General features: G+C 43.6%; 1 protein-coding gene across 2 annotated transcripts in view; it reads right to left on the reverse strand.

Moving 5' to 3' along the window:
• The window catches only part of LOC139570750 (tight junction-associated protein 1-like), a 157359-nt gene that overhangs the window by 13784 nt on the left and 126088 nt on the right, over window positions 1-17487 (reverse strand). For both annotated transcript variants that reach the window (XM_071392894.1, XM_071392893.1), the window contains 2 exons: window positions 12899-13006; window positions 12635-12718 (listed from right to left, as the gene is read on the reverse strand). In XM_071392894.1, coding sequence (XP_071248995.1) covers window positions 12635-12718; window positions 12899-13006 — 192 coding nt within the window. The remainder of the gene's footprint in view (window positions 1-12634; window positions 12719-12898; window positions 13007-17487) is intronic.

Here is a 17487-nt window from a genome sequence, read left to right on the forward strand (position 1 = left end):
TTATACTTCAGTATTCCATAGTAACATCTGACAAAAATATCTAAAAGACACTGAGGCAGCAGACTGGTGAAAATGTATATTTGTGTCATTCTCAAAACTTTTGGCCACGACTGTACAGTACTGTGTTATAGAGCCTGAACTAAAAAGGCACACAATAGCTGTAGCAAGAAGTGTTTCATTCTTCAGTGAGTGAGAGACCTTTTTTTAGCACCATTCTTTCCTATAGAACATTGGCTGTATTATTATAAGCACCGCAGACAACCATTGTGATGCAAATCTGCATGGGTCCATTGATGGCCTCAGTCATGGTCATTTTACATGCTATTGTACTAACTGCTTACTCACTGCAAATTATATCAATACGCATAAACTCCACAACAGAGGAACAGTTTGAGGCAAAGTGGGTATACTATATATGGCATAATGCCTGGGGAGACAAAAGCATAGCTTTCTTAGAACAATCACATGTGCAGCAGTGTGAATTGGTGCTCACAGACAGCCAATCCACTCTAGTGATAAGCTTCAGGACTGGGCTGCTGGGCAACTCCTGCCATGCTGTATAATTGACTTGTGTTTCCTTAGCCAATCTTCAGAATCCATCAAATCTCCCACAGATGGCTGCTGCCTGCCTGATAAGATGATTTGTATACACGGCTACTTTTGCAACCCCCTCCTAGGGAGCAGCTCACTTGGACACAGGATGACTCAATGCTTTCTGCCTGCCAGCCTGTTTGTCTCTCTGCCCGCCTGCCTGTCTGCTTGCCTCTCCATGTCCATACTGCCAGATCTTTTGCAAGGAGGACTCTATAACCATGGTTATCCAGGTTTCCCTTTGGTGTACTTTTATCATGCTTCCTCTCGGTCTTACTTTTTCTCTCATAATGCATAAGGACTGTCAAGGGGACATTGCCTTATGGCCAATGCTTTGATTTTCAAAAATATGTCATCTTCAAGACTCTTCACTTGTTTGTATTTGCAAAAATAGCTCACTGCAGCAATTGGATCTCAGTCTGTAGACCCATTTCAAGAACTACCACTTTCTGCGACTATGTTTTCATCTAGGTCCTGAGTGGCTTAGTTGGTAAGAGGTTGGCGCTGGCAGTGCTAAGATGTTTGAAATGCCAAGATGCTACAAATGTATGCACTCATTGTACCAAACCCCCCACAGTTGATGTCCATGAATCTAACTAGCGTAATAAAAAAATCCACATACAAATCTGCCTGTTTAAAGTAGAGATCTCAGTTTTGCATGGGCTGCGTCTCAATTCACCGCCTCCGCCGGCCCCATCTGCGGTGAAAGGTGGCAGAGCTACAGCAGTGTTTGTCAGACCATGAGACGTCCCGAAAATTGGCCATGAAAACATGTTTGGCATCCGAACGGTTGTTTTGCTCTAGGACGCCCACAAGCCTCGACTGAATGTAGCCCGGTACCAGTTTGAAAAATGAATGGCAGTATGGAGGTAGTTTAGTGCATATAAAAAAAGGGGTTAAATATGTGTAAAACTTTTTAAAAAGTAGTTTCATGATCTTATATCGCTCAGATATAGGAGAGAGACTTGAAAACAAACGTCCTTTAGATATTTTTTGTTGACTATCTATTTTTCCATGTATGAATCTGTTATTCAATGTGTTTCTATGGGCTAATGGCAGTAAAGCCTGATTCAATGTTCCATCAAATAATGTTTTAATATACACACACACACACACCTAAAGGGCTCCTAAAATTCTAAATCAAATAGCCTGATGATTCTTGGTATGACCATCTTAAACCCCCCCCCCCCCCCCCCCGACTTAGACTCTAGGGGGATGTCGCATGGGGAAAAAGCTTCTAGTAAGTGGCATATACTGTATATAACAAAATCAGTCTCACAAGCTCAGACAAAATGAGGGGGTAAATTGCTAGCTCACTTGTTGAATAAGGGCATGAGTACACGCAATCAGCAAGTGTTTGAACTAGCTGCTGAATCTGGATGCATTTGAATACTTGAGAAGTTTAAAGTAGATCATGTGAAATGTGTGTTTAAGTACAAAAGTTGCCTTTGGTGTAGAACCACCAGGTAAGCAAAACGCTCACTCTTTCAACTAATGCTTGACAAATAGAGAGAGAATAAAATAGTTCCCAAATAAATAAACTGATCATAAAACAAAGGAATAAAATGATGTGTGCGAACAGATCTGCAGCTTGTGGCAGATTGTTGGGTTTCCCAGCAGTATTCAATTATGGCAGGACTGGGAGATCATTCTGCTCAGATGAATTACACTTGCCTGGCTGCCAAAATTCCTTGCTCCGGCCAAACGCCACGCCCACAGACGTTAGTTTCTTCTCCGCAATTAGTCTGAACCTCCCAGAAACCAATGGGTTGGGCCACAGCCAAGACACACGTGGGTAAAGCTGCATTTTGAAAATGTGTCTTTGATCCTCTGATTAGTTAGACATGATCTAATCAGAGATGACTTTGTTTTGTCCAACACCCCTCATTTTGACATCAACACAAACAACTTCAACGATGGCAGTCTCGGACTGAAGTATGTAGCAAACAGAGCAGTGTATGAATTCAGGCAAGAATTATACATCCCTTAAAAATAGCCCCCTGGCTGCCCTGCAGCGACAGCATGGTTGTCACATCGGCAGTAATAGTCCACTGGAGACCAGAGCATCAGGCATTAAGACGGCACCGTCAATTCATACACTAACTAACTGAAGGAGTTCGAGCAGCAGGTAGCCCTGTGGATCAATGAACGAGGGAAAATAACTTAAATCCCTAAGGCGCACATTCAAACACTGTCTCTCATTTACTGAGAGGGATTGGATTGTTAATATCACAGGTAGTGCAGACCATGATGTAACTACAATTCACTGAAAAGGGTCGGACTTTGGCACTAAAATTAGGCGTCTATGAGTTTATACTTTTTGTTCAACTGAATGATAAATAAACTGTTACATTTTAAATGTAATTCAAATCTTAACTGCAAATCAAGTGTATCCAGACATAAGCACTAGTTGTTCATTTCTTACAACCAACATGATAATATTGACAGCAATGTTTAACATGTGATGCCCAACTTCCAATTAACAAGTCTTCTTCGCCACTAGGGCGATTAAGACCTAGACCACTGTTATACTACCCACAAGCAAGCATACAAGGCCCTCTCTCGGCCGTCATTCGGCAAATCAGATCATAACTCTGTACTCCTGCTTCCTGTGTACATCAGAAGCTCAAACAGGAAGCACCAGTGACTCGCTCACGTGAGAAATGGTCACCAGAATCAGAGACTTTGCTACAGGACTGCTTTCCTAGCGCTGATTGGAATATGTTTCGAGACTCCGCCGATATAACATTGACGAGCTAACCACCTGTCATCGGCTTCATTAGAAAACGAATCGGCGGCGTTGTCCCCACAGTGAAGGTTCGCTGCTTCCCCAATCAAAAGCCTGGATTAACATGGAGGTTGGCGCTAAAGGACAGGGCTACTGCACACAGGGATATCGCAAACAACCCTGAGGCTACGGATGAGGACAGGAACAAGAAGTCCACATATGACCTCCGCAGAGTCATTAAAACAAACAAAAGGACAATATAGGAGGTAAAATCATACTACACAGGCTCCAATGCCTGCTGCATGTGGCAGGGGCTACAGTCCATTACGGATTACAAAGGAAGACCAAGCTGCCCAATGATGCCTCTCTACCAGACAAATGCTATAAGGCTTCATGCCACAATGAGTACCACCCTGTAGCACTCACATCTGTAATCATGAAGTGCTTTGAGAGGCTGGTTATGGCACACAAACTCAATCATCCCAGTTTCTTCAAGTTCCTCGGTGTCCAAATCACTAAGGACTTAAGATGGTCCACATGCACAGTCGTGAAGGTGCGACAGTGCCTCTTTCCCCTCAGGAGATCGAAAAGGTTTTGCATGGGCCCCAAAACGTTATACAGCTGTACCACAGAGCACCTTGACAGGCTGCATGACTGCTTGGTATGTCAATAGCACTGCCATCGATAGCATGGCGCTATAGAGGGTGGTGCGGACAGCCCAGTACATCACTGGGTCCGAGCTCCCTGCCATCCAGGACATCTATACCAGGCGGTGTGAAAGGAAGGCACGGAACAGCTAAAGACTCCAGCAACCCAAGCCACAGACTGTTCTCTCTGCATCCGCACAGCAAGCAGTACCGGTGCATCAAGTCTGACACCAACAGGCTCCTGAACAGCTTGTATCCCCAAGCTATAAGACAGCTAAATAGATAACTAAATGGCTACACAAACAATTTTATTTTCGCACCGTCTCTTTGCACACTCACAGGGCCCTAAACACTCACACACTGACACTATAACACACACAAACACTCACGCCATCATTTGCTCACACACACATATTTACACTGACTCTACGCACAACCACTCACATACAATCATCATATACACTGTTGCTACTCTGTTTATCATATATCCTGATGCCTAGTCACCTTACCTATACATGTCTACTGCTTTCACTACAGTATTTCACTGTATTTGTGCATCTGACATTGAGTACGGTTAAATGTACACTAATGCTATTTTTGTGGATAGTAAGATTAATATAATAGCCCGATTAAAAACGTTTACATGCTTTGCAAGAAGAACAATTGGTCTGTCATGTAGCGTGCTTCTGTCTATAACGTGAGCTGTTCAGTATGTGTTGACAGTCCTTTCCACCGCGCCATTTTTGAAAGATCTAACATTATCCATCGAGAACAACAAAAGTTTTGTTACTTTTCTCAACATTGTTGCCCTGAATTTAGCCGGCACTATCGACAGATCAGGTGGAAAAAGTAATGGGCCTTCTGCACATTCCACGGTCAGTGTAAACCGAAGTGACAAACAAGAAGTAGCTACAAAGTTAAATGGTTCCAGTATGCCGTGAAGCGTTCATCCATGTACAGTTGAAGTCGGAAGATAACATACACCTTAGCCAAACATATTTAAACAGTTTTTCAAAATTCCTGACATTTAATCCTAGTAGAAATTCCATGTCATAGGTCAGTTAGGATCACCACTTTATTTTAAGAATGTGAAATGTCTAAATAATAGTAGAGAGAATGATTTATTTCAGCTTTTATTTCTTTCATCACATTCCCAGTGGGTCAGAATTTTACATACACTCAATTAGTATTTGGTAGCATTGTCTTTAAATTGTTTAACTTGAGTCAAACGTTTCGGGTAGCCTTCCACAAGCTTCCCACAATAAGTTGGGTGAATTTTGGCCCATTCCTCCTGACAGAGCTGGTGTAACTGAGTCAGGTTTGTAGGCCTCCGTGCTCGCACACACTTTCTCAGTTCTGCCCACACATTTTCTATGGGATTGAGGTCAGGGCTTTGTGTTGGCCACTCCAATACCTTGACTTTGTTGTCCTTAAGCCATTTTGCCACAACTTTGGAAGTATGCTTGGGGTCATTGTCCATTTGGAAGACCCATTTGCGACCAAGCTTTAACTTCCTGACTGATGTTTTGAGATGTTGCTTGAATATATCCAAATCATTTTCATTCCTTATGATGCTATCTAGTTTGTGAAGTCCACCAGTCCCTCCTGCAGCAAAGCACCCCCGCAACATGATGCTGCTACCCCCGTGCTTCACGGTTGGGATGGTGTTCTTCGGCTTGCAAGCCTCCCCCTTTTTCCTCCAAACATAACGATGGTCATTATGGCCAAACAGTTCTATTTTTGTTTCATCAGACCAAAGGACATGTCTCGAAAAAGTACAATCTTTGTCCCCATGTGCAGTTGCAAACCGTAGTCTGGCTTTTTTATGGCGGTTTTGGAGCAGTGGCTTCTTCCTTGCTGAGTGGCCTTTCAGGTTATGTCGATATAGAACTCGTTTTACTGTGGATATAGATACTTTTCTACCTGTTTCCTCCAGCATCTTCACAAGGTCCTTTGCTGTTGTTCTGGGATTGATTTGCATTTTTCGCACCAAAGTACGTTCATCTCTAGGAGACAGAACGCGTCTCCTTCCTGAGCGGTATGACGGCTGCATGGTCCCATGGCGTTTATACTTGCGTACTATTGTTTGTACAGATGAATGTGGTACCTTCAGGCGTTTGGAAATTGCTCCCAAGGATGAACCAGACTTGTGAAGGTCTACAATTTATTTTCTGAGGTCTTGGCTGATTTCTTTTGATTTTCCCATGATGTCAAGCAAAGAGGCACTGAGTTTGAAGGTAGGCCTTGAAATACATCCACAGGACACCCCCAATTGACTCCATGACAAAGCCATGACAATTTTCTGGAATTTTCCAAGCTGTTTAAAGGCAGTCAACTTAGTGTATGTAAACTTCTGACCCACTGGAATTGTGATACAGTGAATTATAAGTGAAATAATCTCTCTGTAAACAATTGTTGGAAAAATTACGTGTCATGCACAAAGTAGATGTCCTAACCAACTTGCAAAAACTATAGTTTGATAACAAGAAATTTATGGAGTGGTTGAAAAACGAGTTTTCGTGACTCCAACCTAAGTGTATGTAAACTTCCTACTTCAACTGTATATGGGTAAGAGTCTAGCTACATTTTCAGGTATAAGTTTCTAATTTTGTCAGAAAGTTAAAGCGTGCTGTTAGTTAGTTAGCAAATGTTAACTTGTATGTATGTAGTAATATGTAGTAATATTATTCGAATCAGAAAACCATTTGCATTGCTAGTAGCTAACATTGAACCCAGTTTGTTAGCTTTAGCTACCTGCAGATTCATACTACAGCTATGACAATGTTTGTATTGGTAATAATATGAGTTGGGATTATGCCGGTTCATTTTTTAGCCAGCTCGCGACATGTCTAAACAAAACACTCCACTTCGGCCAGATTACTGCATGACCCATCAAATTAGCCAGGTATGTCTGGGGGTGATTACAGCCATCTATTGTATTTCATGAATATGTGTACATGTCTAGACAATTGTGACCCATACTTAGCTAGATGTAGCTGGGGGGTGGTTATAGAATTTCCTTCACATGACCCATCAATTTAGACAAGTGTGTCAGGTAAGCGTGATCTAATAATGATAAAATATTTTTATCTGGACACTTTGTTTTTGATATTGCTACTATGCAAGTAATCAGTTCACTGTACCATTTACACCTTCTGTATCCTATGCATGTGACAAATATTTTATTTGATATAGCGTGTATTTACCACATGGCCTCACAATGTGAATCCTTAATGAGATGGGTTTAAGATGGTGTGAATGATGCTGAATGGGTGTAGACAAATAAGAGCTCTCCAGTAGGTGTACCAAAACATTCAAGGGCCATTTTCTCAAAAGTGGGGTTACTAGTTGATCAACTTTCAAAGCAAAATTACTTTCCCATTGTTTCTCAACTACAGTGTATGATGCTGTCTATTTTTATGTAAAAAATACAATTTCAAATTTTGCTACATAAGACCGAATCGAGCCGGTCGGTCACATATGAAGTTTGTATGTGATTACTACTTCTACTACACATACTTTTCAGTTGTTTCCGAATTCACTAAAGGAGGGAGGCTCACTCGGCTGGTGCTAGCACATACTCTGATCAAATACACAGCTGGAACACTGATTAAGGTGTGTACATCTAATAATTTGAAAGATTGCTGAGAAAACCAGGTGTTTTAATTAGCGTATGCTTACCTCGATTTTGACCTTACACCGATTAAGCAGAGTAAGGTGTTTACATGACTATTCCATAGTCTGCCTACTATCATTATATATTTAATATTGAAATATTAGTGTGCATGTAAACATACTCAGTAAAACTTGAAACATTTGTTGGTCATGGACGTGATGCCCAGAGGAGCCTCGTCCTTCATAATCCATGTTGAACTTCGTAATGGCATTGTTCAAAACAATTGGCACGTAGCGAAAACATTTTCTTTAATCGAGTCTTAGGGAGTGAAATTAGGGGAGAAATAATAATCAAATGGATTTTACACTCGAGAAAAACATTTAAATTGAAGAGACTTAGTCATAGCACAACACTTTGGTTTCGATGGATTTCTTTTAATCATACTGACTTCAAGTCCTTTGTTTGCTGATGTATTGATTACCCAGCAGGCTCTGCACTCAGTAGCTCTTGATCTCACCCAGAAAATCTCACCCAGAGGTGGGAACAGAGACAGGGGTGCTTCGAGTTTTGCTGACATCATTGCTATCAATAGCAGTTCCAGACTAAGAAAGTCTCAGAAAGTATTCAGAATCCTTCCCCTTTTCCCACATTTTGTTACGTTACAGCCTTATTCTAAAATGGATAGAATACATTTTTACCTCAATCTAAACAAAATACCACATAAAGACAAAGCAAAATCAGTTTAAAAACGAGGATAAATGTGCAAAAATGTATAAAGAAAAATACCTTATTTACCTAAGTATTCATACCCTTTGCTATGAGACTTGAAATTGAGCTCAGGTGCATCCTGTTTCCATTGAGCATCCTTGAGATGTTTCTACAACTTGGAGTCCACCTTTGGTAAATTCAATTCATTGGACATGATTTGGAAAGGCACACACCTGTCTATATAAAGGTCCCACAGTTGACAGTCCATGTCAGAGCAAAAACCATGCCATGAGGTCGAAGGAATTGTCCTTTGAGCTCCGAGACAGGATTGTGTCGAGAAACAGATCTGCAGCCTTAAATGTCCCCAAGAACACAGTGGCCTCCATCATTCTTAAATGGAAGAAGTCTGGAACAACCAACTCTTCCTAGAGCTGGCCGCCCGGGCCAAACTGAGCAATCAGGGGAGAAGGGCCTTGGTCAGGGTGGTGACCAAGAACCCGATGGTCACTGACTGAGCTCTCGAGTTCCTCTGTGGAGATGGGAGAACCTTCCAAAAGGACAACCATCTCTGCAGCACTCCACCAATCAGGCCTTTATGGTAGAGTGGCCAGACGGAAGCCACGCCTCAGTAAAAGGCACAGGACAGCCCGCTTGGAGTTTGCCAAAAGGCACCTAAAGGTCTCTCAGACCATGAGAATTCACTGGTCTGATGAAACCAAGATTGAACTCTTTGGCCTGAATGCCAAGCGTCACATCTTGAGGAAACCTGGCACCATCCCTACGGTGAAGCATGGTGGGGGCAGCATCATGCTGTGGGGATGTTTTTCAGCAGCATGGACTGAGACACTAGTCAGGATCGAGGGAAAGATAAGTAATTTTTTATTTAACCTTTATTTAACTACGCAAGTCAGTTAAGAACAAATTCTTATTTACAATGACGGCCTACCCCGGCCAAACCCTAACGATGCTGGGCCAATTGTGCGCCGCCCTATGGGACTCCCAATCACGGCCAGTTGTGATACAGCCTGGAATCAAATCAGGGTCTATAGTGACGCCACTAGCACTGAGATTCAGTGCCTTAGACCTTTGCGCAATTCGATAGCCCAAGATTAACGGAGCAAATTAGAGAGATCCTTGATGAAAACCTGCTCTAGAGTGCTCAGGACCTCAGATTGGGGAAAAGGTTCACCTTCCAACAGGACAACGACCCTAAGCACACAGCCAAGACAACACAGGAGTGGCTTTGGGACAAGTCTCTGAATGTCCTTGAGTGGCCCAGCCAAAGCCCGGACTTGAACCCGATCGAACTTCTCTGGAGAGACCTGAAAATAGCTGTTCAGTGACACTCCCCATCCAACCTGACAGAGCTTAAGAGGATCTGCAGAGAAATATGGGAGAAACTACACAAATAGAGGTGTGCCAACCTGAGACTGCACTTGTGAAGGTGGTAAATTACCTTTTAATGGCGTCAGACCGAGGCTCTGCATCTGTCCTCGTGCTACTAGACCTTAGTGCTGCCTTTGATACCATCGATCACCACATTCTTTTGGAGAGACTGGAAACCCAAATTGGTCTACACGGACAAGTTCTGGCCTGGTTTAGATCTTATCTGTCGGAAAGATATCAGTTTGTCTCTGTGAATGGTTTGTCCTCTGACAAATCAACTGTACATTTCGGTGTTCCTCAAGGTTCCGTTTTAGGACCACTGTTGTTTTCACTATATATTTTACCTCTTGGGGATGTCATTCGAAAACATACTGTTAACTTTCACTGCTATGCGGATGACACACAGCTGTACATTTCAATGAAACATGGTGAAGCCCCAAAATTGCCCTCGCTAGAAGCCTGTGTTTCAGACATAAGGAAGTGGATGGCTGAAAACTTTCTACTTTTAAACTCGGACAAAACAGAGATGCTTGTTCTAGGTCCCAAGAAACAAAGAGATATTCTGTTAAATCTGACAATTAATCTTGATGGTTGTAAAGTCGTCTCAAATAAAACTGTGAAGGACCTCGGCGTTACTCTGGACCCTGATCTCTCTTTTGACGAACATATCAAGACTGTTTCAAGGACAGCTTTTTTCCATCTACGTAACATTGCAAAAATCAGAAATTTTCTATCCAAAAATTATGCAGAAAAATTAATCCATGCTTGTGTTACTTCTAGGTTAAACTACTGCAATGCTCTACTTTCCTGCTACCCGGATAAAGCACTAAATAAACTTCAGTTAGTGCTAAATACGGCTGCTAGAATCCTGACTAGAACCAAGAAATTTGATCATATTACTCCAGTGCTAGCTTCCCTACACTGGCTTCCTGTTAAGGCAAGGGCTGATTTCAAGGTTTTACTGTTAACCTATAAAGCGTTACATGGGCTTGCTCCTACCTATCTTTCCGAGTTGGTCCTGCCGTACATACCTACACGTGCGCTACGGTCACAAGACGCAGGCCTCCTAATTGTCCCTAGAATTTCTAAGCAAACAGCTGGAGGCAGGGCTTTCTCCTATAGATCTCCATTTTTATGGAATAGTCTGCCTACCCATGTGAGAGACGCAGACTCGGTCTCAACCTTCAAGTCTTTACTGAAGACTTATCTCTTCAGTAGGTCATATGATTGAGTGTAGTCTGGTGAACGGAAAGGCTCTGGAGCAACGAACCGCCCTTGCTGTCTCAGCCTGGCCGGTTCCCCTCTCTCCACTGGGATTCTCTGCCTCTAACCCTATTACAGGGGCTGAGTCACTGGCTTACTGGTGCTCTTTCATGCCGTCCCTAGGAGGGGTGCGTCACTTGAGTGGGTTGAGTTACTGACGTGATCTTCCTGTCTGGGTTGGCGCCCCCCCTTGGTTTGTGCTGTGGTGGAGATCTTTGTGGGCTATACTCAGCCTTGTCTCAGGATGGTAAGTTGGTGGTTGAAGATATCCCTCTAGTGGTGTGGGGGCTGTGCTTTGGCAAAGTGGGTGGGGTTATATCCTTCCTGTTTGGCCCTGTCCGGGGGTATCATCGGATGGGGCCACACAGTGTCTCCTGACCCCTCCTGTCTCAGCCTCCAGTATTTATGCTGCAGTAGTTTATGTGTCGGGGGGCTGGGGTCAGTTGGTTATATCTGGAGTACTCCTGTCTTATCCGGTGTCCTGTGTGAATTTAAGTATGCTCTCTCTAATTCTCTCCTTCTCTCTTTCTTTCTCTCTCTCGGAGGACCTGAGCCCTAGGACCATGCGTCAGGACTACCGGGCATGATGACTCCTTGCTGTCCCCAGTCCACCTGGCCTTGCTGCTGTTCCAGTTTCAACTGTTCTGCCTGCGGCTATGGAACCCTGACCTGTCCACCGGACGTTCTACCTGTCCCAGACCTGCTGTTTTCAACTCTCTAGAGACCGCAGGAGCGGTAGAGATACTCTTAATGATCGGCTATGAAAAGCCAACTGACATTTACTCCTGATTATTATTTGACCATGCTGGTCATTTATAAACATTTGAACATCTTGGCCATGTTCTGTTATAATCTCCACCCGGCACAGCCAGAAGAGGACTGGCCACCCCCCATAGCCTGGTTCCTTTCTAGGTTTCTTCCTAGGTTTTGGCCTTTCTAGGGAGTTTTTCCTAGCCGCCGTGCTTCTACACCTGCATTGCTTGCTGTTTGGGGTTTTAGGCTGGGTTTCTGTACAGCACTTCGAGATATTAGCTGATGTACGAAGGGCTATATAAAATAAACTTGATTTGATTTGAAACTTGATTTGTAGCGTCATACCCTAGAAGACTTGAGGCGGTAATCACTGCCAAAGGTGCGTCAACAAAGTACTGAGTAAAGGGTCTGAATAATTATGTAAATGTTTATTTTGAACAAATTTGCAAAAATGTTGCTTTGCTATTATGGGGTATTGTGTGTAGAATGATGAGAGAAAAAATCTATTTAATCAATTTTAGAATAAGGCTGTAACGTAACAAAATGTGGAAAAAGTCAAGATGTCTGAATACTTTCCGAATGCACTGTATTGTACACACATGGGCAATCAATACTATGATGTACAGCACTCAAACACACAAGCTGTGATAAAGTGGGCAGGCAAACCTCAGCTTTTTTATCCAATTTTGATTCTCTTTGTTTTTCTCTTTGCCTAGTCCTCTCTGACGCCAGGGTCAGACAACACATGTAAAGAGCTCAGCAGCCTTTTTTTAAAATCACCCAGGTGACCGCTCTCTCCCCATTTCTCCCTCTCCCACATCCAAGAGTGTCACTACGGAGTGAAAAACACATTCAAGCTCCAACAATGCCACTGTGACAACTGGAATACGTTTTATATACAAGCCTCAATCATTTCCACTAAACGATCAGAGCTATACTTACATCTGCAAACTTGTGGTTTCTGAAATGGGACTTATTGCACTTCAACAGCTGCACGGCCAAATTGCAATCTTGACGATAGCGCTCCTGTCAGGGAGAAGAATCAACAAGGCCATTTCTCACACAACACTCCGACACACTTTATTCGCAGAACGGTGTGGTTGATCTGCTTAATGTCTTAATCTTACCACACACCGTGGTCCTACATTATACACAACTTAATATCTGGCATGCGATAACTCAGAGGGACCGTGAGATAACACCCACATTCAACTCCTCCAGCTTGTCAATGGTGTTCTTGGCGTCCAGGAGTTTGTTGGTGAGCTCCACTATCTCCTGGTCCATTGTCTTCTTGTCCCTCTCCACTTTACGGAGCTGCAGAACGAGAATGGTGAGGGGAGAATAATGTTAGAGAGCAGCATCACGCATCATTCACACAGGGATAACCATAGCCAATGTAGCGGTGCACTAGCTGCTGGACTCTCTGTTTGAGTAAGTACACCAGAGGCGGCTGGTGGGAGGAGTTATAGGAGGACGGGCTCATTGTAATGGAATAAATGGAACGGTATCAAAACAGACCAAACGCATGGGGACCACACGTTTGACTCGGTTCGATTTTATTCCATTCCGGCCATCACAATGACGCCGTCCTTTTATGGCTCCTCCCACCGGCCTCCTCTGAAGTACACATGAGTGATTTCCTCATTGATTAAAGTTAAAGCATGTCTCCTCCTTCATCCTCTCCGCTAGCTGACACAGCAGCACAGACGGAGGCTGCTGCTTTTGTTCTCCGCTCAGCTCAGCAGTGTGGTTAGAGAACAAAAAACACACAGGGGCAGGACGTGTCCTATATAAACAGATCGATAGCACATTATGAAGTAACACAGTGTGAACTCAAATGACTCTGGGTCTGAGTCTGTGCCGAGTCCCCCTAATATGTAGTTACTCCCTCTCCTACTCACCCATGCAATATGTTAAGGGAAAAACGACCGATAACTTTAGGAAAACACCTGGGCAGGTGACATGCCAATTGTATTTTTTTAGGGGGCTAGCGAATCGCTTCAGTTATTATACAGTTAGGTGAGTGACAGGTAGATTACGGAAGGGCCATGACAGGCAACAATTGATCAAATTCTCTGTAGCTTCAGCGCTAACATTATCTGATGTATTGTTATAAATCAGGATTTAAGGGATTCTCTAATATAAAAAGATGTCTCTGATTTCAGAGGTACCACAGGAACAGCCTGTGGTCCTGAGTAGCTGTGGTGACTATCCTTTAAGTAAGACTTAGCCTACAAATTGTGCTTGGTACAGTAGGGACCTCACACTATATGTGCAATACACCTGTCAAGTTGAGTGAACAACAGAAGATTTCCCTATTTCAAATTGGAAAAACAAACCACCGGTTTTCTCTGTGCTTCTGAACATTCTCTCGGAGCAAATGATCCCCCAAACCCGAGCTGGAGAACTTCCAAACCAATTAAGAGTGCGGATCCAGATTCTGTGACTCCTGCGTGTGTATGTGTAGTGCGTTTGTGTTAGTAAGCAAGAGCAGGTCCAGATTGGACAAGAATTTGGAATACATCAATATTGTGCATTAATATTCACCACAGGTTCATTAGAGCCTCCAGCGAGCCCACTGCGAGTGGCTTGGATCTGCACCGACACCCTGTAAGCCCACCAGCCGAGCATCACCCTGATCAGGCTTGCTGTTCTGTTCGGGGGGGGCCCTACCTGCAGCTTATATCTGACATATTGTAAATTTACTGGATGTTAACTGAAGCCGGCACAGAGCTCTGTCCGGTTGTTTCAGATCCAAATCCTCACCAAGGGATAGGCTATAGCCACTAACATTAAATCACACCTGCTTGAAGAGAGGATAGAGAATCAGTGAGAAAGGGAGTTACTGTGAGACATTTACACAGAATGAGACCCAGACTGTAGCTCCTGCTCCATTGCTTGCCATGTCAAAAATGAACCAATTATCTGTACGGTACATTCTCAACTGGAGAGTCTGAGGAGAAAAATAAATAAATAAAAGCACAGAGAAAAGAAGCCAGTCAGCGCCTCATTGCCATGCAGAGACGCAGCTCAACTGGGCAAAGACACGGCCATAAAACACCTTAGTGATCTCTACTACAGCACTTGTGCAGCAGCGCATAACAAGCCTACAGTAACTCAAAAAAGGGGATATATAGAGAGGTGGGGGACTTGACACTAGAAAAGTAAAGTTTGAACCGCTAGGCACACCTAGAGAAACACATTATTTCCCCCCCAACCTCAACCCCCCATAGCAGCGCTACAGACAGGATGATCTACAGCGGGACATCTAGGAGCAGTTTGCCAGGACAAGACAGGAGGATGGAGAGACTTCTTATTCAGAAACAACAAGCAGAGCAGTAATGAAAATGACAACAGTAATAAATGATCGGAGGGGGGGTGATGGGGGAGGTAGTCGGGAGAGAAAAAGAATGATAACGCAACTGCGTAGACCCAGGTTTGACTGATCGCAGCCTGATGATGAGACAGCCCGTCACGAATCGGCAGCATGAGAGAGAGGAAGAGAATGAGAGAAAGACAGAAAAAAAATAAGACAGACGGCTGGTGAGAACAAAGACAACAAGACAGGACATTTTGGTCTCTTTTACACGAGATCGCCAGTGCTTCATCGGCTAATAAGGTTCCTGATTGCAAACTCCTCTACCGCAACACGTCAGAATATGTTGAAACAGGCATGCAATTTAAGGCCTTAACTGTTCGCCAATTTAGGCCTATTCCCAATCACACTATCAATAGACCTCTAAAGAGAACTGGGAAATCTCATCAATTTAGGCTCAACACAAAAATAATGGAATCCCCAAGGATGAGGAAGGAGGATTTTAAAGCTGTGTACTAGGGGTGACCGCGAGTACTCGATTCAAGGTTTGCAATTTGTTTACTTATAATTGAATAGAAGTACTACATTTTGAACTATACTAGTTAGACATTAAGCACTGGCAAAATGTCTAACTAAGTTGTGTTTGTCTGGAGTATGTCAATCGCTTTGAAAATAATGTGTTGAGTATCAGAACAACCAGTAATTGGAACAATTACCGCAAACTTTTCCCCTTCAACCCCGTTTCACGCTAAGATGCGAGTATTCAAAATTATTTTAGGCCAGCAACACAAAACACCGATACTCTTTCAACTGCCCATCCCCTGGCTAAAGGCCACCTTTGACCGAGTGAGTGTGGGGACAGAGCATGTTTTGGGCAGAGTAATCCTCTGGCCAGTTAAAAGAGATTACCTCACATCAGGGCCAGTCCCCCCCCCCCCACACACACCGTCCCATCTTCAAAGCTCCGACCAGCCCATTCATCCTCTATCATCTATTTTGCTAAAGCTACCTCTTCTACACTGACAGCAGGGCTGGACTAAAATCAGACAGTAGAATGTTGGTAGATAATACGACAGTAAATAGGCCTATGTGGTGTGAATCCATTCTGGGAGGGCTAGCCTCTGGTTAACGGGCAGTCAAGGGAAACTGCTTGTAGTTCTACTCAGATCACATGCCATGCAGAGAGATGGCAGTTTCACAGCAACATAGTTGGTCTTTCCCTAGTAACACAGTGCAGCTTGACTTTTGATTGTCACACAGCTATCAGAGGGGACAGGGGACCATACGACAGTCACCAGCAAAGGATCACAGCTATATACACCCAGATGCCAGTTTATTAGGTACACCCATCTAGTACCGGGTCAAACCCTCCTTTGCCTCCAGAACAGCGTCATTGCTTCAGGCATGGAAGCGTTGCTCAATTGGTATGAACGGACCTAGGAAAACATTACCCACACCATTACACCACCGATACCAGCCTGTACCGTTGACATCAGGCTGGATGGGGCCATAAACTCATGCCACTTCGCCAAATTCAAGGACCGACGAGTTGTGCGTTCTGAGATGCCGTTTTGCACACTGTTGTACTGTGCCGTTATATGACTGTTTGTGGCCCGCCTGTCAGCTTAATTCTTGCCATTCTCCTTCGACCTCTCATCAACAAGCTATTTTCGCCCACAGGACTGACGCTGACTGGATGTTTGTCATACCATTCTCAGTAAAGACTAGACAATGTCGTTCGCGAAAAGCCCAGGAGGCCGGTCTGCCTGCTTTATACAGCAAACCACGGCCACGTGACTCACTGTCTGCAGGAGCGAACCATGTCCGTGAACGGGGTGGTGTACATAATAAACTGGCTACTACTTAGTGTATATACAGGACACACCTAGTCATTCAAGGGTTTTTATTTTTTGCTATTTTCTACATTGTAGAAGAATAGAGAAGATATCAAAACTATGAAACAACACATATGGAATCATGTAGTAACCAAATATGAGTTTTTAAAAATCTAAATATATTTTAGACTCTTCCAAGTAGCAACTCTTTGCCTTGATGACAGCTTTGCACACTCTTGGCATTTTCTCAACAAGCTCATGAGGAATGATTTCCCAACAGTTCCCACATATGCTGAGTACTTGTTGGCCGCTTTTCCTTCACTCTGTAGTCCAACTCATTCCAAACCATCTCAATTGGATTGAGGTCGGGTGATTGTGGAGGCCAGGTCATCTGATGCAGCACTCCATCACTCTCCTTGGTCAAATAGCCCTTACACAGCCTGGAGGTGTGTTGGGTCATTGTCCTGATGAAAAACAAATGATAATCCCACTAAGCAAAAACCAGATGGGATGGCGTATCGCTGCAGAATGCTGTGGTAGCCATGCTGGTTAAGTGTGCCTTGAATTCTAAATAAATCACAGACCGTGTCACCAGCAAAGCACCCCCACACCATCACACCTCCTGTAATCGAGCATGTAATCAA

Source organism: Salvelinus alpinus, chromosome 3 (assembly GCF_045679555.1).
Source record: "Salvelinus alpinus chromosome 3, SLU_Salpinus.1, whole genome shotgun sequence".
Taxonomy (NCBI): Eukaryota; Metazoa; Chordata; class Actinopteri; order Salmoniformes; family Salmonidae; genus Salvelinus; species Salvelinus alpinus.